We start from the raw sequence: 23,352 nt of genomic DNA, 5'->3' as shown, positions 1-23,352 counted from the left end.
AAATATGACACAAGAAAAATACATATGAAACAACTGCTCTCAGAAATTGAACAGACAGGCCTTGAGGTGAACCCATGAATAAAGTGACTTTCAGCCCAGAGGCATTTTCTGTATCATAGATCTGGGAGATATAATTAAAGAAGAGCATGCAGGTCTTGCTGAGATTTAAAAAAAAAAAAAAAAAAGGCAGAAATCAGAGTTTATTGTTGCTGAGGCAGCTGGAATTTACAGAGCATAATAGTAGAGAAAAGGAAGATGTACAGGTGTGAAATAAATGTAGATTCTAGAGGTTGCCCAGTGCTGGGAGACATAGAAATTCCGACTAGTAATAATAGAGAAAGATCACCACACCCCAGCATTCAACAAAGAAATCAAAAAGATGCATATTAGGAGTAAGTGTGCTCTAACCTGAGATTAAGGACTATACTTGGCCTAGCCTAACAAATCGTAAAAACAAGCCTCAAAAGGATCAAGCTGATCTGCTAGTAATTAAACGGACTACTAAAAAAATTGAAACATTCAACACTCAAAAGATAGCAAAATGCAGAATTTTAAAGGTTTAGTGTACAATCAATAATTGCTAGACATAGGAAGAGTCAGGAATATATAATCATAGCCCAAGATGGGGGAAAGCAGTTAACAGAAACAGACCCAAATATTTTACAACTATTATAAAGACTTTTATGGATTTAAATAAAAAGATATGTATGAGTGAAAAAATGAAGTCTCAGTAGAAAAATGGAAATTTAGGAACTGAAAAACACAATATCTAAATTTTTAAAAAATCACTGGAAAAGCTTAATAGATTGCATGAAGAAAAAAAGAACAGTGAGCTTGAAGAATGGGCAATAGAAATTATCCATGTTGAAGTACAGAAAGAACAAAACCTGAAAATAGTGATAGAGCCTTGTGACCTGTGGGGCAATATCAAGTAATATAATATGTGTGTATTGGACACACAGGAGAGAAGAGAGGGATTGAAGTAAAAAAAAAAAAAAACTGAAAGAAATAATAGCCAAAATTTTACAAGTTTGATTAAAAAACAAATCAACCCACAGATATAAGAAACTTAGCAAATCCCAAGCGTGTGTGCATGTGCACACACACACACCACCTAAATACATTATAGTCAAATTTCTGAAAACTAAAGATAAAGTTAAATTTTTTCTAATGCATCAGAGAAAATCAACAAATTGCATCCATGGGAACAACTATAATTCAGCAGATTACTCATTAACTGAGGATTTCTCATTAGAAGCAATGGAAGCCAAAAGACATTATAACATTATCCTGCATTTTGAAAGGGGAAAAGAAAATACATCAACTTAAAATTCTATAACCAGTAAAATTACATTTCAAAAATTAAGGCAAAATTAAAATGTTTTCAACTAAGCACAGCTGAGTTAGTTATAAGCTCATCTGTACTATAAGAAATCTTAAAGAAAATATTTCATGCTAAAACAAGTGATAAGTAGATGGACACTCAAATCTACAAGAATAAATGAAAAGCACCACAAAGGGAACATAGGTAGATAATAAAAATACACATTTTTACACGTTTATTAATTTATTTAAAAAAATGATTGTTTAAACAAAAATATTCACAATATACAGCTGGGTTTGCAATATATGAAAGTAAAATGTGTAACAACTACAATAATAATGAGAAATAGAAAAATAAAAGCATAGTGTTCTAAGATTCTTATACATAAGGTAGTGTAACATTAATTGTGGTTGACAGTGATATGCTGTAAAAGAATATTATAATCTTGAAAGAAACCACACACCCCAAATTTAAAAGTACATTTAAAAGTCAAAAAGATGACAAAAATTAAATTTAAAAAAAATCCAAAAAACAGGAAAAAAGGAGAAATAGTTTGGACAAAAAAACTAATAACAATATGTTTGATTTAAACCCAATCATGTCAATATTCTGTTAAATATAAATTAATAAAAACCCCAATTAAAAGGCAGAAATTGTTAGCCTACATTACAAAAGAAATATCCAACTTTATGCTGTTTACAGGCATATATTTTAAAATAAGAAGTCAGCTTGATTATAGTTAAAAGAATGGAAAAAGATATACAAGGAAAATCATACCATCTTGAAATATTTGGAAAAAATCATTTGACAAAATTCAACACCCATTTATGATAAAAACTCACAAAACTAGGAGTAGAATGGAACTTCCTCAGACTTCAACTCCTGAGTTGTATCTAGATCTATGGAAAAATCTAGAGTTAACATTGTATTAAGTGGTGCAAAAATGAGTGCTTCCCCCCTAAACTGGGAACAAAGCAAAGATGTTTGTCTAAATATTCCTCTTCAGTGTTGTACTGGAAATCCTAGCCAGTGCACTATGGCGAGATAAATAAGTGATAAATGTATAGAAGTTGGAAAGAAAGAAATAAAACTGACTCTATTTTCATATGAGTGATTATGCAAGATCATAGCATTTCAGGTTAATGTGCAAAATGCAATTGTATTCCAGTAAAAAATAGAAAATAAATTTTATTTTTCAAAATTCTATTAATAATATCAACATCTCTACATTAAAAAGTACAAAACTTTGCTAAGAGAAATTAAAGAAAATCTCAGTAAATGGAAGGATATATCATGTCATTGATTAAAATAACCCCTTTTATTAAGATGACAGTTCTAGTCCTCCCCAAATTAGTGATAAAGATACAATTATACCCCCATTAAAATGTATAATTTTTTTTCAAATGATCAGTATGCTTTTAATTTAAACTCTGAAGACTTGGATAATATTTTTAAATGGGCAAAAATCAAGTGTGGGCAAGAATGCTGTACAGTTGGTTCTATCATACCCTACACATGATCATGTAAAATATTACAACCACTTCAGAGAATAGTTTGACAGTTTCTTCAAAAGTTAAACAAAATGTGACATACAACCAAGTCATTCGCCTCCTTGGTACTTTCTAGGAGAAATGAAAAATACACCCATATGAACACATGCACACAAATGTTCTCAGCAGCTTTATTCATAATATCCCAAAACAGGAAACAACACAGATGTCCATCAAATATGAGAAAGGATAAGCAAATTGTGATATATTCATACAAAGGAAGAGTGCTCATTAATTAAAAGGAATAATCTACTGATACACTCAACAATATGGGTAATTTAAAAACATTATACTAAGTGAAAGAAGCTATAACTAAAAGAATATTTACTCTATGATTCCATTTATATGAAGTTTGAAAATAGGTAATATTAGTCTAAAGTGAAAGAAATCATACTAGTGCTTGCCTTTGGTGGCATAAAAAAACTGTTTTATATCTTGAAAAGTGTGTAGTTTTTACTTGATATATGCATTTGGTAAAATGTAATTAACTGAATCCATGCATTCTCTTTTATGTAAATTATGCTTCAATAAAAGAAGGTAAAAGAGAAAAAAATCACTGTTCAATATTGAAAAAATGAATTCAGTTAGGAAAAAATAACTTGTTTTAATACCATAGAAATAATTTGGTTATGGAATTTTTTCTTCCAGGGCTTTCTGGTGAGGAAGGTAGTGACAAAACAGAAAAGGAGCCTAAATGTACCTCAGAAATCACCCTCTATAATCCAGTTCTTTCACTTTGCAGATGAAGATGGCTTCAGAAGAAATTGTAGAGAAATATTGATATTTAAAATCTTTCAATAATTCTTATTATCCTGCTTGGGAGTTTTAGTTAATTTAAGCTGAGCAACAGAGTATCAGTTTGGAGGAGACAGTGTTGAAAAGCTGTCATTGTCATGTGAGAAATGCTGTCCTTCAGCTGAACCATGGTCTTGAATGCTTTTGCTGGAGTGTAAGCAAAACATGGTAAACTGTCAGTGAATCAGTGGCCCTTGTCCTAGACTTAAATCTTCTATTGGGACCAGTCTCCAGAGGGAAACACTTGAGCACTTAAGGAAGTCCTATTCACTGGCATTTTAACCTCAAACTTCCAGCAAACTCTGAGAATTTAAAGCCAGAATCCAGGGATAAATTGAGATCTTTGTTTTTGAACTTCAGAGCAAAAAGTTTTCTGAACTCTGATTGAAACTTGCTTTGAAATGAAGGAATATGGTCTTCAAAATATGCCATTTCTCCACAGGCCCACTTGGGTCTAAGTTAATTTATAAAGAATGTAAGAATGGTTAAGCAACTTTGTTCTAAGTAGTACATGTTGCAGGATTCAGATAAACTTGTCTGCCTTAAAGAAGACAGAAACTTTGCCAACCAAAATGACGTTTTTTTTAAAAAGTGGCAAGCATAAGAGTGAGGAAAAATAAATGTGAATTATCTGAACTGGTTTATTTCATTTTATTTTTCTATAAAAAAATAAATTTAGTGGGAAATAAGCTGATAAAATAACCTATCAAACTGTCCCCAAAAGATAAAGGACTTGTTTTCCAAAATAAACTAAAATAAAAGTCAAAGAACTAGACTAACATTTTGTACTGTGTATTTACAGCAAACATTTATTAGTGTAGCAAACTCCAGTAAATTATAGTTTCCAATCTGGTTTTGCAGACTCTCTGAGGAAAAGAGAAGATACTTATGGTTTTATCGCCTCTACTGCAATAATGAAAATTGCTCCCTTCCTTTGGTCCTGGGTAGTGCCCCTGGATGGGATGAAACAACTGTTTCGGAAATGCATACCATTTTGAGAAGATGGAAATTTTCTCACCCTTTGGAGGCACTTGGACTTTTGACTTCCAGGTAAGAATTGCATGACAGGCATGACATTACTAATGAGAAAAATTTGAAGAGAAAAGCTGTAGTACTATATGATTAATTCAATAGCAATTCCATTTGTTTCCAATTTCAGTAGCTATGAATATTAAATTTAGATAAATGTAAACGATGCATATAAATTTTAAACAAATCTAAACTATAATTGTGTCTTCTGTACTAAACTTGAAATATAATTAATGACCATAGTATCTTAAATGGAGAATCTAGTTGCTCTTACAGAAATAACAACAAAAAAAAATTGAATAGGGAAAAATAAAATTCTCTACTTGTCCCCTTCTCAAAAGAAAAGAGTCCTTAAAAATTAAAACAATATCTTTTACTACTGAAACATGCAAAGCCTGGCAAAATACCCTGCTTACAGTAGGTTTTCAGTTAATAAGCCAATGATGATGACAAGAATAAAAGGAAAAGCTATCCCTTATATATTCTTCAGATCTTCCCTCAGAATAAAATGCATGGGGGTAGGGGATTGGGTGGGGCAATGACGTCATCTTCTAGTTAAGGAGAAGCATGAGGGAACAAGTGTGGTGTCTGGCTCTGGTTTGGGGAAGCAGCTCTTCCTTGGCTTCTGTTTCATATTCAAAGCCAAGAAGAGATATTTTAAGTCTGTCTTGATGGCATCAGCTCACTGATGCCATGAAGAAAGTCTGCAATCTCTAGAGTCAGAGAAGAATTGTGACATCCAGTTCTATTATAAATTCTCTCTCAAGATCCTGATGAAGGAGAAAGGAGGGAGAGAAAGTGACACAAAGGACTTTTCAAAGGATTTATTTAGGTTTATTTTAAAATTTGTGTCTTTTATAAAACTTCTAGCATGGGAAAGGAAGAGAAAGTGCTTTCTTTTTCTATTATTTGTAAGCGTTAATAGGTTCCTCTGAATCTTCCAAGCTCAAAATTTACAAATTATCTTAAAATCCGACATGTTTTGTGCCTCTCACGTTGAATATTTTATTCAGTTTTCTGATGTCTTCCATTAATTACTGCATGCCCAGATGCCCACTCTTCCTTGATAGATGATAGATAGATAGATAGATAGATAGATAGATAGATAGATAGATATAGAATTTTTCCTTTAGTTGAGCTTGCAGCTTTTCCCCTTTTCATAAGGCTTCTTCTAGGTGGATCCTTCCTTGATCTTGCCAAGTAAAATTGATCACATCTTCCTAGTACAGTGCTTTGTTTCTTTATGAATTACATTTTATTGCAATGTGTTTACATGCAACATGTGAAACATGTAATTTGCCCATATTGGACTGAGAGCTAGTTAAGGCAAAACAGTTCATCATAGTGTTTCTGTTTCCCAAGGGCTTAATAATACCTGGGACATAGTAATTACTCAATATTGACTCAGTCACTCTCAAAAATACATTATGATTATTTATACTACTTTATTTTAATATTTAAATTATATTATTTGAGGGAATCATCGATTATCTTTATTTCCTACATCTCCTTGTACAGGTGAATGAATTAATGAAATAATGCTATGATAAGAAAATCAATGAACAATTGATTGGTTTCATTGGAATTATTTACAGTTCATACTTGTGTTTCAAGAACCTTCTGGAAAAAAATAAGTTCTCATTTCCACCTTACTCCTAACATCTTTTTCTGATTTAGATAGATAAGAATAGCCAATATATACAAAAATTTTTTGCTAAATTCTAGTTGTTTTTGGCTCAAGTAAGACTTAGAATGTTAGCACAATTATTATTTTGTCATTCCTGAACTGATTAGCTCATAGAAATTTGGCTCAAAATGTGAAGGTTAAAAAAACAAAGTGAAGGTAACAATTCACAGAGTAAGAGAAGATTTAGCAAATCATATATACCATAAGGGAATTGTATTCAGAATATATAAATACTCCTACAACTCAATAACAAAACAATAAATAACCCAATTTTTAAATGGTCAGAGGAGGACTTCCCTGATGGTCCAGTGACTAAGACTCCCACTTCCAATACAGGGAGCCCGGGTTCGATCCCTGGTCAGGGAACTAGATTCCACCTGCCACAACTAAGAGTTTGCATGCCATAACTAAAACATCCTGCGTGCCGCAACAAAGATCCCACACACGGCAATGAAGATCCCATGTGCTGCAACTAAGACCAGGCACAGCCAAATAAATAAATATATTTTTTAAATAAATAACTAGTCAGAGGATCCAACATTTCCCCAAAGAAAATATACAAATGCCCAGTAAGCACATGAAAAGATGCTCAACATCATTAACCACTAGGGAAATATAAATGAAAACCACAATGAGATACCACTTCACACTAACTAGGATAGCTATAATCAAAAAGACAATAAGCATTGGCAAGGATGTGAAGAAATTGGAAATCTCATATATTGCTCAAGGGAATGTAAAATGGGGCAGCCACTTTGGAAAACAATTTGTCAGTTCATTAAATATTAAACATCAAGTTACCATATGACCCAACAATTCCACTCCTGACTAATACTCAAGATAAATAAAAAGTAGGTTCACTCAAAAACTCCTACATGAATGTTCAGACCAGCATTATTTATAATAGCCAAAAAGTAGAAAAACTCAAATGGCCATCAGCTAGTGAATGGGTAGATAAAATGTGGTCTATCCATGCAATGTAGCAGTATTCAATAATAAGAAAGAACGAATATTAATATATGTTACAACATGAATGAACCTTGAAAACATGCTAAGCAAAAGAAGCTAGTCACAAAAGACCACGTATTGTATGATCCATATATGAGATGCCCAGAATAGGCAAATGGATAGAGACAGAAAGTAGATTAGAGATCACCTAGGGCTAGAGGAGAGGGAAAATAGGGAATGAGTGCCAATGGATATGAGGTTTCTTTTTGTGGTTATGGTTCCACAACTCTAGAAACATACTAAAAATCATTACATTGTACACTCTGAGTGAATTGTGTGGTATTTATATCTCTATAGAACTATTAAAAATATTTAAAGAGTAATTGTAAAGGTAAAAACTATGACTATATCTCTAAAGCATAATTTTCTTACGGGACAACTTTCTAAAGTTTCTAAAGCATTAACTGGTGGGTTTTTTTTTTTTTTGGTAACTTATTATTGTTTTATTAAGATGTACCTTGGTCTATTTTAAAGACATTTAAATGTGTTAACTAATATTTTTTGTTAAGTTCATGTAATATATCTTACAAAAATCTTTGTCAGAATGAAGCCTGTAATACTGATTAGTTTTCTTGCTTATAAAATAAGAGGATTCACTAGATGGACTTCAATATTCTGATTTCTGATAACTAAGCATAATTCTGTTTATAAGAGCCTTCTCTACTTAAAGAGATGCTGAACATCTATTTGATTCACTTAATGTTTTAAATATAAAGGTCATATTTTTACTTAGTGCTCCTTAATACTACCTTGTTTTATTATCTACAATAACCTTAAGGCAAATACTATTATTATTCCAATTTTACCATTGAGGAAACTGAGGCTTACTGGGGTTAAGTTGCCCAACTGACATTAGTAAATTAAGGAGCTAGAGTTAAATCCAGAGATTTGGACCTTGCAATCTGAACACTATGACTTACAGCCTTCCTACATAAATACATACTATTTGTTTACATACTAAATATGTAAATAAAACTATCCTAAAATAGTTTGATTATAGTAAATAGCAGTACTTACCGTCTTATGCTTGGATGTTTCTACTTCACTGTGTAATTGCTTTTTTTCTGAATAACCAGATTTTTAGAGGTTATAGGGACTGGTTTCAAAGTAGAGTGCTGTTTATTAAGCGTCATTCAGGGAACTTAGTAGAAAGTGGATTTATTTGCACATTGAACAGTTCCTTATCATGCATCAAAACAGGTCACTGAAAAGGTTAGAGTACTTCCATTGTACTTATCCTATGACTCCCACTGTCAGTTTAACTGAACTATTAAAAAACTTGAGGACAAGCTGTTTCCAGAAATGAACCTTTCAACTTCTCTAAATTCAAAAGCTGACCTCTCTGAGAATAAACAGTTTATGCTTGTTAAGTGAGTTGTCAGGGTGAGTTCTTCAGAGGTCTGTATTTTTTCTCCTTTGAATAGTCTTATTTTTTCAATGGCTTAACCTCCTGAGAACTGGTGTGCTCCATTTCTAGCTTGGATAATTTTTACTATTGTTGATTACTTAATCCTGTTTGAAGGTTCACCACCTCCTTGTGGCTTACTTTTAGCTAGAGACATGTTGAGATTTGATTTAGCTCGTGTGGGCCATAGGGTGTTAATATTTCCATGACTGAGTGTTAGCAGTGTGTTCACCAGGTACTGATACTTCCATTAGAGAAGGCAGTACTGTCAGAATACCAGAGACCAAGGGCTAAGGTCTGTAATTCTTGGCAGATGCTTGCTGTTTTCTTGAACCCTGGTGCACAGGTGCAACTATTCAACTGCTAATAATAAGCAGAAATTACCCAAGGAATTAGAAGGCAGTTCAAGGGAAGTATTCATTTAAAAATAGTAACTCTAAATAGGCATCAGAGGATTACATCAGAAGCTTAAATAAAAATTTGACAAGGTACCAGAACTTGCCATCCTACATGATGTGAAATTATTGTTTTGCAGGAAAAAGAGCAATACTTAATAGGCAGTGCCTTAGCTTTCAAAATCAGTTTCCTTGGAAAAATGTTCCACAAAAATGTTGGCACCAAACCACTATATTCTTTATTGTAGAGATTAATTAATGTATGCTAAAGCCATTCTTAACTAGCATTGTAAGCAGGCAGAATAGAATATGGAAAAGGTAGACAGTTATAACTTCCACATCTGACTAAGTAATCAAGTGATGGATGATGGTGTATCCTTTCTATTTATTTATTGAGCAAAAATATGTGTACATGGAAGTTGGCATGCAATGAATCAAAGAAGCCGAATTAGGTCATAATGACTGTCTCTAAACAGTTTAGAGGGAAAGACTCAAACTGAAGATCACACAATATACTCTATACTATAATCAAAGTATTAGGTGCTGTATGCCCCCAAGGAAGAGAGAGGCAGATTCTCTCAAGGAAAGTAAGAAAAGCTTCACAAAGGAATTAAATTCTGACTTGAAACATTCATAAGAATTTCCTGAATGGAGAAAAGAGAAAATGGCATTCCAGGAAGAAAGACTAGCATGGTCACAGTTATGGAGGTTCAGAGAATAGTAATTTAATATAATATTAGAAGGGAATTGTACTGGGAGACAAGGTTGAAAAGAGTGGTTCAGTTTAGGTCATTTGGGGCCTCATGAGTCAGGTAATTACTAGGAACTAACTTTACTGCAGCTCATGGAATTTTAAGAATGGGAGTCATACAATCAGATTTATTTTATACAGGGATAATTCTGTGAATTATTTTGAAGGGTGGACTGAAAAAAGAATAGAATAAGAGCAAGGATATTAGATAGATACAAGTATTGAAATAGTCTACTTGAAAAATGGTCTGGGCCTGATCAAGGCATCAGTAGAAATTTACAGAACAGATTTGAGAAACATTTCAGAGGAAAGTGAAAAAGAGAGAGGAAATAAGGAAGACTTGGAGCTTTCTGATTTGGGTAAATGATAAATGATTACATCATTAACCAAGACAAGAATTATAGAAGAAAGAGCAGATTTGGGTAGTGAAGTTGGATGCCATACTTCAAGGCCTTGAAGAGGAAATGGAGAAAAATAAATTGTGCCTCCTGGAATAGGATTGTTAGTAAAGGCAAGAAGATCACTAAAGTTGGAGGAGGTAAGAAAAATATTTTGATGTTTGGGGTTCATATGTTTGTTGAAATAAAAGACCTTCAAGCATGTTTAAAAACTGAGATGAAAGATGCATGAAGGGAAGATCAGAAAACAGGGATGGGTGAACTGACAAAATGAGATGGCACCAACAGCCAACAACCTGGACCAAAAATGCAAATAGAAATTTTGTCAAGGAGAGGAACTTGTTCCTCTCAGTTGGGAGGGAAGGAAAAATATGAATATGATTTTAGATAACTATGGATATGGAAGAGAAAAATGTGAAAGTTTCAGTATTCTCCATGAAGGGAGAGTCAAGGTGATATACTAAAAATGAAAACCATAGAAGTGCGTAAACCCAAAGATATGTATCTTGCCTTTGTGTACTTTTGAAGAGTTTCTGGAGTTGCTTCCATATTTCATGGTTGATAATATAAGCTTTGAAATCAAACATATCTATCTCTGCCACTTATTACTTGAATGACCTTGGACAAGTTTTGGGAGTAATAAGCATCATGTACCTTACAGGATAAAGTACTTATGAGAGCTTTCAGCAAATGCTGCCAATCATTTTTATCGTCATTATCCTCTTCATCATAACTATACTTTTAAGAGAGTTTAGAGTTTTCAGATTTTTTTCAGTGCCAAATTGTAAATATCAATAAATTCATGGGAACAATTTCATTTCTAGTAAGCTTCAGTAAGCTTAAATTCACTTGTCAAAATGTATATGTTAAAAGAGTTAGCAACTTAATAAATATTTGACAATGGAATAATGACTTATAGCTTACTTATTAAGCTCTTTTACAATATGTTATATGATTCAGCCTATAAAACAATCTCTTTAATATTGTTACCAACATCTACAAATTCCATTTTACTGATCCCCATTTTACAGATGAAGAAATTGAAACTCAATTTGTCTATTCATTCACTCAATAGGTACTTATTGATGGCCTACTTATGCTTGGCCCTGAAGCAAGCATATTAAGCAAAAAGATACATATCTTGCCTTTATGAAGTTGCAGTCTACTGGAGGTGGGGAGAAATAGGCCACTACCAAATTATAAATGTAAAATAACAGGTGTTATAACAGCTCTGAGTGAAAAGCACATGGTTCCATGATAACATAAAGGACCCAAATCTTTTCTCCAGAGTGGGAAAATTCTTCCCTGAGGAAGTTATGTTTGATTTCAGATCAAAGATGAGTGAGAATGAATTGGTGAAAAAGGAGAGTAAGAGAAGAGCTTCCTGGGAAGAGGGAATCTATGAAATGCGGAAACTGTGTTTAAGAAACGGGAAGAGAGCCAGTGTGCCTAGAATCCAGGGAAGGAGTGTGTCATATAAGATTAACAGCTATGTTCTAGAACTAGAAGATCATGTTAAGGTCTTCTAAACAGGACCATGTTAAGCAACTTGGTCTTTATTCTGATAGCAACAGGAAGGACATAAATGATTTTCAGTGAGAGAATATTTTGAATTGACCTTCGTCTTTCAAAGATTCCTCTGGTTTCTGAGTGAGGCATGAATTTGGTGATGGAAGGAAGAGTAGATGAGAGAAGATGAGATAGGAAGCTATAGAAGTAGTCCAGATGCCAGAGAATGACAAGTCGGCCTTAGAAGGTGGTGGTGGTGACATAATAAAATGAAGAGAATCAGAACATTTAGAAGTAAAATTGACAGGATTGATTGGGGAGGAGTAGTGAAAAAGAGGGGTATCAAGGATTACTTTTTAGGTTTCTGTCTTATGTAAGTAGGAGGATAATAGAAGCATTCCCTAAGATGGGGCATGCTGGGTGACAGATTATAGAAGAAAAAGAACCCTGCAGTTCAGGCTTCGTATGTTGGCTTTGAGGTGTGCTTGTGATGACTGGTGGTGGTTCAACAAAGATATCTAAGCTAGAGACCCCGATCTGGAAATCATCCAGAGAAGAATGTGAATTAAGTCAAGGGTGCAGATAAGTTTGTTTAGAGAGAGAGGGCATAAGATAAGAAGAACCTTTATATTTAGATTCAAAATCCCTATTTTTTTTCTTAACTTCATGTTGCTTTTGCATGTAACGTCTAATGCATCCAAACACAAAATCTCCCCATTGTGCTTTCAATACACCACTTGCTTAAGATAGGACCTTTCTAAGCTTATCTATAAGTAAAATCAAAATGCAATCATAAAGAGGAACAAAATCAATAACTACTCTTTAATTTTAAATAATAATTTTAATTAATACCATGACTATATGGTTAATTCCCAATATCCATGCATAAGTCCATAGACTATCCATCAGGAAATGTCTGTATAGTTCCTGTGTCCCTTTGGGCCTATGATTCATTCTTATTCCTTTTGGTTCATGACTGGACCAATGCCCCGATCCAAACATACAAATTACACTGTTCACTATTATATGTCTCTTTGATCCATTTAGAATGAAATAAAATTAAAAATAAACCCAAATTAGTCTTGTGCATATTATATAAGCATATATGATAATATCTAGTCAAAAGATTAGAAGGCCTTGCTAGAAAAACTGGCCTAGTATTCTGGATATTTGGAGTCTAGTTGCAGTGTCACCATGAATGACCTTAGGAAAACAGCTCAAACTCTCTGAGTTTCAGTTTCTTCATCTGTACAATCAGTAGGTTGAACCAGGTCTCCAAGTTTCCTTGAATTCTAATATTTTGTAATCATGTGAAAATCTTTGAAGGAACATGAATTATTCAGTAGATAGAAGTTGATGATCATCTTAAAGAAGCCTTATTCACCATTTTTCCCAGAAAAAAATTTCTTCTGTCACATCTGATTGTTTTTTGAAAAATAGCAAAGATATTCATATTGACATTTTTCTTCCAAGTTGATGCTGAGTGTGTCATCAGACTCAAAACCTGTTGGAAAAACAGTTCTGTAATTCTGATGGTTTTCTAATTCTAACCTGACATTGGGGCTTTTAACTGTGAATAGCCTCATGGCATTCTGCCTGAATTCTTAGTGTGTATTCAGAAGTCTGACATTTCTGTTACACTTAAATTTGACCTCAGATTTCTTTGCTTTTCAGTTTACTCCAAGCTGCTTTTTTTAAAGGTCATTTGTTACATTGCATTTGGCTTTCACCCATCACTTTAAAAGTTCTTTGAGTAAGGTATTGACCCTATATCGTTTTTCAAACTAGGAAAAGAACAAAAGAGAAAAAGAAAGTAAATAAGAAAAAAGTAGAAATGAAAAAATAACAAGTCAAATGGAAAAAGTTGAAAGATGTATTTTTCTGTTGAAATTTCACTTCACAGTTCCACTGGTCCTGTTGAAGCTTGTCTGAATCCTTTGTGATATTCCTATAGCCCTCTGAGATGAGAGAAATTATAAATGTTTGAGGGAAAAGAGGAGGAATGACAATTCCCAAGTCAGATGATTGCAAAGCTAATTTTTCATTCAGGGAAGACATAGGTTGATGTGCTGCTGTCTTAGAAACAGGGCACAAGTGCTGGTTCCTTGACTTTGCCCCACTACAATAACACATGCCAAAACTATGTTGTATATCCAAAGTTTTCAAAGTGATGTCTATAGTCCTAAGGATGTTTACAGCGATGTCACAAGATCGAAATTATTTCCATAATAATTCTAAGATGTCATTTCTCTTTGTCACACTCATTCACTCATGAATGTAGAGTGGGATTTTCCATAGACTACATGACATGCAATATTGCAACAAAGTTAACGCTGAAGCAGATAGAGAATTCAGCTGTCTTCCATTAAGCCAGACATTAGAGACAAAAATGTTAAACAAGATCATTCTTCTCACTAAATTTTTTCTTTTTGAAAATATAGACATATTTCATAGAAACAGTGTTCATGCTAGCCGGTAATGGGTCTATTAATGTCATATAAAATGAACTGATAAATATTTCTTAAATGTCCTGGTTTTATTTCTAATTGGTTATTGTTGATAGACATAACTCACATAAACAAAAACTCTTTGGAATCTTCCATAATTTTTAAGAGTGTAAAAGTGTCTGGATACCAAAAAATAAATTGGAGAACTTTTATTGTACAGCAAATTCTAACCACTGATCAGTTTCTGCTTCTACCTTGAGCAAAAAAATTACCTAAATACTTGATAGTCTTCCTTTCCTGCCCATGTAAAGATTCAATTCCAACTTATTTCTCTGCTTGACTTTAAACTTTATGTTTACCCTACATTGTTGGCAAAATATAAAGTTGATATTTCACTGAAGTTTCTTTGAAAAATGTTTACCTTGAAGTTGTTTTAATTTTACTTAATTTTTTTCACATTTTGAGGTTTTTTTTGCCACGTCTTAGATTCTTTCTATCAACTTTTACAGTCAGTCTTCAAGGAGTATTTTTTCTTTGTGTCCAAATGTCCTCATTGGACAGTAAGCTATTTTAAGGTAATTCCTTAACAATTACCATACACAGTTATATTTACCTTAGCTATGGTATCTTGTCCTTTTAGAAATCCCAGGGATGCAATTGTTAGCTCAATTCGGAAGCAACTAAACCCTGAATATATAGAATCACTGCTCACGAAACTCATACAAAACTGAATAGTAAGCCAGTCTTGATGTTTTTGCTTTTGACCATAATTGTTTCTTTGCTCCTCTCTTCAGAGATGCTTGGGAAACTAAATTAGATAGCATAAGTTTACTTAAATGGACATTTTAAAAATTATGAATAACATTAAATAAGTGATTATTTCACTGGACTCTTCTTATGCCTAATTTTTAAAAATTTCATAATAAATGAAAATTTGTTTCACCTTACATAATCTCCTCCCCAACAAGTAATGGAATTTTACTGATCTTGTATCCTTTTAATACCTCAAAACAGGTCTCCATTTATTACATTTTAAATTATCTATTTTATTATTGATTATAAGGAAGTTTCTTATAAATATAAACAAGGACCTAATTGACATAAGCCTGATGAATCTTCTAACGAGACTTTCATTTATTCTCCAGCCTCAAGGTGTTATGTCCATACCTATAGTAATTAGTAATCCCAAGGTTAGCAGGGTCACTAGAGAGTGGCTCTGGTTTATTATCGGCAAAAATTATACTTATTTTTCAAGCAAATCAGGTCATTGGAAAGTAACCTGGCTTGTGGAAAATTCAAAATAGGTTGCAGTTCTTCTGATACATATGACATTTCAGTGTGTAAATATCACACCACAGTCAGAGAACTAATATGGGTAGCCCTCACCTCATTAAGGAGCGAGTTACTGAGCATGAAATGCCAAGAACTATATCCCCAAAGATTAAATAGTTTCAGACAACATCACAGGAAAGAAATGCCAGGATTTGTGGAACATGTTTGTCCATTGATCTGTGGCTAAGTTCATGGCCCTGAAAAGGTATTAAGCATAAATTCTCCAGAGGCAGAGATCCCTATTTGGGCCTATCATGTTAAAAGAATATTCTCAATCAACTACAAGATATGAGGCTTGTTCTTTTACTCAACAATGTGCACTCTTAAAAGGACATATGATTTGGATCTTTTTTCTAGTGGTAATATATTTGCAATTATTAATATATTTTCATAGTTAATTGAATGAGACTTACTTTAAAAATTATTTTTTTTTAGTAACCAATAGAACTTTCATATAGAAAACTTGAAGAAGTAAGCATAAAAAAGGAAACTAAAGTCATCCATGACATTTCCATCCAGAAATTTGGTATTCATATTTTGATCCTTCCTTTTCCATCTTTCTTGTTAAGCATATGGGAAAATGCACACATTTTTCTAAATGGTATTATACTGCACAAATTGCACAATTTTTTCAAAATATTCTCATGTTATTAAATATTATTTTAATATTTTAATGACAGCATGTATTTTATCATATGGTCATAGCACATTTAACTTAACTGCTTATTTTTAGATATTTATATTATTTCCAATTTTGTTTGCATACATATATCCTCACACACACCTTTGATTATTTTCTTAGGAAAAATTCCCAAAGTAGAATTGCTAGATACAGGATTAAGCACATTTTAAAGATTCTTTTTAAATACATGTTCCCATATATTGCCAGCAATATATGAAAGAGCCCATTTCCCAGGAACTTCACCAACACTGCCAGCGTCTCTTTTAATGTGACCAACTCTTCCTAAAATAGTCAAATTCAAGTTATATTTGGATATGTTTTAATGTCGTTAGGTCTTAGTCACATCTCAAGATGTCTTGTGGTTCATTTCTTGGCAATTTCTCTTCCAATTTCTTCCTGAACTTCAAGCAACAGTAATGAATAAAAAGAGACATTCCTATCTATGGAGGTGCAAAAACATTCTTCCCAGCATTTGCACATGTTAATACAATATATAATTTTCCTTTTGGACTATACTATACAGATATTACTAGTTTTTTGTTCTCCTGTTCCTGAGGAGCCTGAAAAAAAAAGAAAATAAACCTTTCTTTTCCATTACCTTCAGATTTGTTTTTCTCTTACTGTTTGACTGAGAGGGAAAAAAAAATCTGGAATTTGTATGAGTGGTGTTTGTGGAATTAAGCCTATTGCTACCAATGTAAATTATCTCAGAGCACAAGAAATAAGATGGGCTCCATAGTATGATTTTGTTCATTATTATCTTCATGGCCAATGCATTTTTATTAATCGCTCAACATGTATGGAGCATGGTGCTAAATTCTAGAAATAAAAAAAAAGAAGATAGAACAATCTTTATCTTCAGTTTATATATTCACTAGCTGAGGAATGAAGATACATATATATAAAATGATAAATCCTAATACACACTAGCATATCCTAATTGCCCAGTGGATTTAACCACTCAAGGCCCTTGGAGTTCAGGGAAGTGATTGCTAAAGATTGGCGTAGTGGCCTTCAAGGGGATTTGATCCACATTTTGAAGGAGGACTAAAACTTTAAGAAGAGAAGGGAGGGTGTTTCAAGCAGAGGTTACAGTGCTCACAAAGATGAGAATGAGCATAGGATTTTCAAAATAAAAATAACATACAATGAACCAGAGCAGTTTATTCAGTATTACAGTAGTAGAAAAATCTGTAGTGTTCAGCCAGACTTGAATATCTAAATGAATAGTATGGGCCTGAGAAGTCCTTTGAAAATAGAAAACCATTTAATAGTTTATGAAAAATGAACTTACAAAATAATTCTGGAAATTTTATAAGGTATTGCTATGAAAAATGCTAATACCAGCATGAGATAATTATGACCTAGCATAGACATTTGCAGAAGAAATTGAAACAAGTGTAGATGCTAGAGCCATTGGGATAGAAAAATCAACAGAACTTGGCAACTGATGAGATATAAAGATAAGAGACTACTAGGCATTCCACAAATATATTCAGTTATGCTTGGACTAGGGATATAAATGATTGAGCCTATCCTCAACCATGTGTATAGAATCCCATAGAGAAGGGTGTGATGAACTCAACAGGGGGCTAGAAAGTGGCTGGGACAGCTTCACCAGTAAATTGATGCTTGAGCTTCGACTTCAAGGATGAATAGAATTTCACCAGATGGAAAGGGGGAAAAATTAAATGAAGAGGGCAAAGAGGGAGAAAATATAACCATTAAAATTTCAGACCTACATGACTGGAGAAAGGTGATAACACAGACTGCAAGACAGAAGTCTGATAGTAGAGATGTTTTAAGTGGAATGATAATTAATTCAGTTTAGACATTTCTCAAATATGTGGAGAGTGTCCACCAATCTAGAGGCAATGCGGACACATATATGAATGAAACAGGCAAAATTTTTCTGCTTTCATAGTGTTTACCTTCTAGTGTTTGGAAATAAATACATAATTACCAGTATAGTGTTCACCAAAGGTTTTTGTTTTGTTGTGATGTTTGTTTTCTATTTTTCCTTCTTTGTTGTCATTCACATCAATAAGATAAAGTAGGCACACAGGAAGGCATGGATGACTAGTATCGGACCTAAGTCATAGCTTAGGCAACAAAATATACCAACTAACTATTCCCTTTAAGACTTCAAACTGTCCTCAAACTGACCTTGACATCTACAAGCCACAGACAAATGGTTTAGTAATTGAGAATAATAAATTAGTCAATCACATTTCGTTAGGAGAAAATAAAGTCTTAGTGTGCTAAAACAAGCTGACCTTCTTCCAGCTTTGCATTTTTATTACACCATTTCTGCTCTCCATCTGTGCTTAATGCTATGCTAAGATGTCCTGACCTTAGCGGTACTTCTTGAGATGTGCCTGGACTACATTCACACTAGGTCTTATTGCTAGAATGTTCATAGGGAGAAAATTATTGCAAAAGTATTTGCAGGTCAGAAATAAGGGTTTTGGATGACTAACCTTGGAAGTGAAATTCTTCTTGCAATTAAAATGCTCAGTTTAAATGAAAAAAAAATATGTAACCTGTTTAAGGAGTGCATTTCAAACTGCTATCAAGGACAGTTGGGAGATACTGAGTAATGCCATTTTTTCCTTTACACTGTAGCTGCATAGTATTCATTTTACCCTTCAGTAACCTGACATGTTGAAAAGAGACTGGGCCTTGGAGACTTTAAAGTTTTCTGACATCCACAGTATTGAGACCCAGTCTTTAGAGCTCTCACCTGACTGGTTGAAAAGCATTTTGTTTGTTCCCATACAAAAGGATTTGGGGGTTTTGTTCATTCATGTCTTTGTTTTTAAGTGAATTACTGTAAAAAGTTTCCTTCAAGTTTTAAATTATACATACTAATTTTTTAAGACTTGTTTAAAATTAATTGCTCTTATCAATACCCTTGTTATATATACTAATCTACATACTAAGTATGGTGTCAAAGTTATATCTAGGCACTTCCCAGGAGCTAGAGATAATTGAATCTACTTCTACTGATGGAGCAAGAGAATGGCAATCGGAGGAGCCTATCAGAGGAGCACAGTCATCCCTCAGAATTCTCAGGAGATTAGTTCCAGGACCCCTGCAGATACCAAAACTCAGAAGCTTAAGTCCCTTACTTAAAATGGTGTAGTACAGTCAACCCTATGTACCCACAGATGAGAAACCTGCCAATATGAAGAGCGACTACAGGGTTTCAAATGCTAACTAAATTTAGTTCAGTAACAAACTTTTATTGTGTCTAATTGGTGCTAAATCTTACAACAGGTATTTGCAGTCCAAAAATGAGTAAGGCATCGTTACCCTCAAGAACTTAACAGTCTAGTAAGATTTAGCTGTATTAAGTTATTTGTGCTTATCTATTGTAAGATACTTTAGATTTCTGGTTTTCATTATCATCTGGCCAAAACTCATTTAAATATACCATATCCCATTTTTAATCATATATGCCATCAGGTCTCCAGCTGGTAATAATTTACTTAAATATATGGCTAAATAATAAGCAAAATTTTTTATATATTTTAGAAAATATCTTTTATATTCTATAATCCACATTTTATAGGCAGGAAAGCTGGCAGGGATCTGAAAGTCAAAACAACTTTCTACTGCAGTTCATAGGAGAGTACAGACTATGAAAAAGAATGATTATTTGGTGCTAATGAGCATCTTATTTGATTGTGAGATTATTATTTTATCTAATGCATTGGAAGTGAAATTAATTCTCTGTTTTCTTGATATTTCTCATGCATTATTTTATACTGTTAACAGCTTAGTAGATATATTTACTTTGTATTAGTTTTCCAGATCAAGAAATTCGTAAAGTGGCAGTTCAACAGTTAGACAACCTCTTGAATGATGAACTACTGGAATATCTCCCACAGCTAGTTCAGGTAAGAACAGCAAAGTTGCCAAGGGATTCCAGGATTTTAACCAATAATTCTCTAAAACAGTTCCCAGTGAATCAACAATAGACTACATAAAAGTGATAATTGCAATTTGGCCAGCCAGGGGGCTAAAAAATTATAGCTCATATGTCAATATGGGTACCACAGACATTCTCTAGCCAAAATTGGTTACAGTTACAAAAAAGGTATATAAACGCCAAAAGGGAAAATTTTTAGAAAATGACTTCACTTATTAATTAGAACAGGAAAAAATTAGAAATGCTTGTGATGAAATATTTGTATCCAACTGTATATATAAAACAATAAAAAATTAACTGAATAAATATTATGTAGAAAATAGTCATTTACTAGGCATCTGCTCATAATATTTTTCTTGCTTTTCCCATATTCTAATATTAATTATAGATTTTATAAAAGTGGTTTCTAATAACCAAATTCTGCTGCCAGATAGTACACTTTTATGACATCAAATATCACAATATTGGAGTAATTTTGGAAAATAATATAAATTTATGTAGAAATACAATCAAGGATTGATTTAGTCTGAATATGTTGAAATATAAACAATTACACAAATGGTCATGTATTGATATATGACTGAATATCCAAAATATAAGCAATGATTTTTTTTCTAAGTTAACTGTATACTGAATGCTGAATAGGTCTAAAACAGTGGTCTTTATGTTTTTCTTTTGTCTTGCTTTTAACACAGGTATTTTCTTATCTGAAATGTCAGGTTGTAGTTACAAGCTACTTTAAATGCCAGGTGCCTCAGGTTTTGAATTTAAGACAGGAGACCCTAAGACTGAAGTGGGGAGCTTCTATGAATAGCCTTGAATACCATGTTACTTTACAAACAGAATACGCACTTCTCTAAAGGCCTCCTAAAGAGAGAGCTGGTTTAGAAATATATATACCATAGAGTTGCTTCTACCACTCCTTATACTTGTGACTTCCCTAGGCTTGCCAGGATAGTGTAGTGAAAGTGAAGATTAATGCAACTTGCAGGAACACTATTCATCTCATGCCTCATGAATATGGGCAAACTGCTGTATCTAACCCAACTCAAAAAAATAAGTTTTTACAAAAGTTTATATAGATTTATATAGATTAAATCCATTTGAAAACCCCAATCTGAATCAATAACACTTGGCACTTGGCACCAGCCCTATGCCTGTAAATGCAAATTCGTAGACAAGGTGCACACAGGATCCAACATAGCAAATACACAGAGGTAAAGATAAGTAACATTGCAACTATTCTCTAATTAAAAATGATGGTTATAGGGCTTCCCTGGTGGTGCAGTGGTTGAGAGTCCGCCTGCCGATGCAGGGGACACGGGTTCGTGCCCCGGTCCGGGAGGATCCCACATGTCATGCAGCAGCTGGGCCCATGAGCCATGGCCGCTGAGCCTGCATGTCTGGAGCCTGTGCTCCGCAATTGGAGAGGCCACAGCAGTGAGAGCCCCGCGTACCGCAAAAAAAAAAAATGATGATTATCAACTCATGTGAGATGGAAAAAAATCTATGATGTGACTAGAAAATAAATGAAAGTTGAGAAGAATTTTCAAAGCATTCATTGTGGGGTTTGCCCTTACACTTCAGTGCTCCACCCTGACATTAAAACTTTCCAAGACATGAGAGACCTTCAAGATGGTGGAAGAGTAAGACGTAGAGATCACCTTCATCCCCACAAATACATCAGAAATACATCTACATGTGGAACAACTCCTACAGAGCACCTACTGAACGCTGGCAGAAAACGTCAGACTTCCCAAAAGGCAAGAAACTGGGTAGGGCAAAAGAAAAAAGAAAAAACAGAGACAAAAGAATATGGATGGGACATGCACCTATGGAAGGGAGCTGTGAAGGAGGAAAAGATTCCACACACTAGGAAGCCCCTTCACTGGCAGAGACGGGGTGTGGCAGGGGGGAAGCTTCGGAGCCACAGAGGAGAGCGCAACAGGGGTGCGAAAGGCAAAGCGGAGAGATTCCCGCCCAGAGGATCGGTGCCGACCAGTACTCACCAGCCCAAGAGGCTTTTCTGCTCACCCGCCGGGGCGGGGGGGCACTGGGAGCTGAGGCTCAGGCTTCAGAGGTTGGATCCCAGGGAGAGGACTGGGGTTGGCTGCGTGAACACAGTGAAGGGGGCTAGTGCACCACAGCTAGCTGTGAGGGAGTCCGGGGAAAAGTCTGGAACTGCCAAAGAGACTAGAGACCACTCTTTCAGGGTGCATGAGGAGACGGGATTCAGAGCACCACCTAAACGAGCTCCAGAGACAGGCGCGAGCCACGGCTATTTGTGCGGACACCAGAGACGGGCGTGAAACACTAAGGCTTCTGCAGCCACCAAGAAACCTGTGTGCAAGCACAGGTCACTATCCACACCTCCCCTCCCAGGAGCCTGTGCAACCTGCCACTTCCAGGATCCCGTGATCCAGGGACAACTTCCCCGGGAGAACACCCAGAGCCTCAGGCTGGTGCAACTCACGCCGACCTCTGCCGCCGCAGGCTTGCCCCACATTCCATACCCCTCCCTCCCCCTGGCCTGAGTGAGCCAGAGCCCCTGAATCAGCTGCTCCTTTAACCCCGTCCTATCTGAGCAAAGAACAGATGCCCTCAGGCGACCTATATGCAAAGGCGGGGCTAAATCCAAAGCTGAACCCCAGGAGCTGTGCGAACAAAGAAGAGAAAGGGAAATCTCTCCCAGAAGCCTCAGGAGCAGCGAATTAAATCTCCACAATCAACTTGATGTACGCTGCATCTCTGGACTACCTGAAGAGACAACGAATCGTCCCAGAATTGAGGTGGTGGACTATGGGAACAGCAATATATATATTTTTTTCCTTATTCTCTTTTTGTGAGTGTGTTGTGTATGCAACTTTGTGTGATTTTGTCTGTATAGCTTTGCTTTTATCATTTATCCTAGGGTTCAGTCTGTCCTTAATATTATTTTTAATTACGTTACAATTTATTATTTTTAAAAATTATTTTTTATTTGGTACTTCAATTATTTTATTTTATTTTTCTTTGTTTCTTTTTTTCTCCCCTTTCTTCTGAGCCATGTGGCTGACAGGGTCTTGGTGCTCCAGCCGGCTATCAGCCATGTGCCTCTGAGGTGGGA

General features: G+C 34.5%; 1 protein-coding gene across 6 annotated transcripts in view; it reads left to right on the top strand.

The window, feature by feature from the left end:
• Positions 1–23,352, top strand: part of PIK3C2G (phosphatidylinositol-4-phosphate 3-kinase catalytic subunit type 2 gamma) — a gene marked incomplete at both ends in the record, with an annotated part of 352,092 nt that overhangs the window by 100,935 nt on the left and 227,805 nt on the right. For all 6 annotated transcript variants that reach the window (XM_079715212.1, XM_079715210.1, XM_079715209.1 and 3 more), the window contains 2 exons: positions 4,531–4,719; positions 20,121–20,214. In XM_079715212.1, coding sequence (XP_079571338.1) covers positions 4,531–4,719; positions 20,121–20,214 — 283 coding nt within the window. The remainder of the gene's footprint in view (positions 1–4,530; positions 4,720–20,120; positions 20,215–23,352) is intronic.

The sequence above is a fragment of the Hyperoodon ampullatus genome (genome assembly GCF_949752795.1).
Source record: "Hyperoodon ampullatus genome assembly, chromosome: 11".
Classification (NCBI taxonomy): domain Eukaryota; kingdom Metazoa; phylum Chordata; class Mammalia; order Artiodactyla; family Ziphiidae; genus Hyperoodon; species Hyperoodon ampullatus.
Note: the sequence above shows the minus strand (reverse complement) of the source record. Positions and strands in the feature narration are given on the sequence as shown.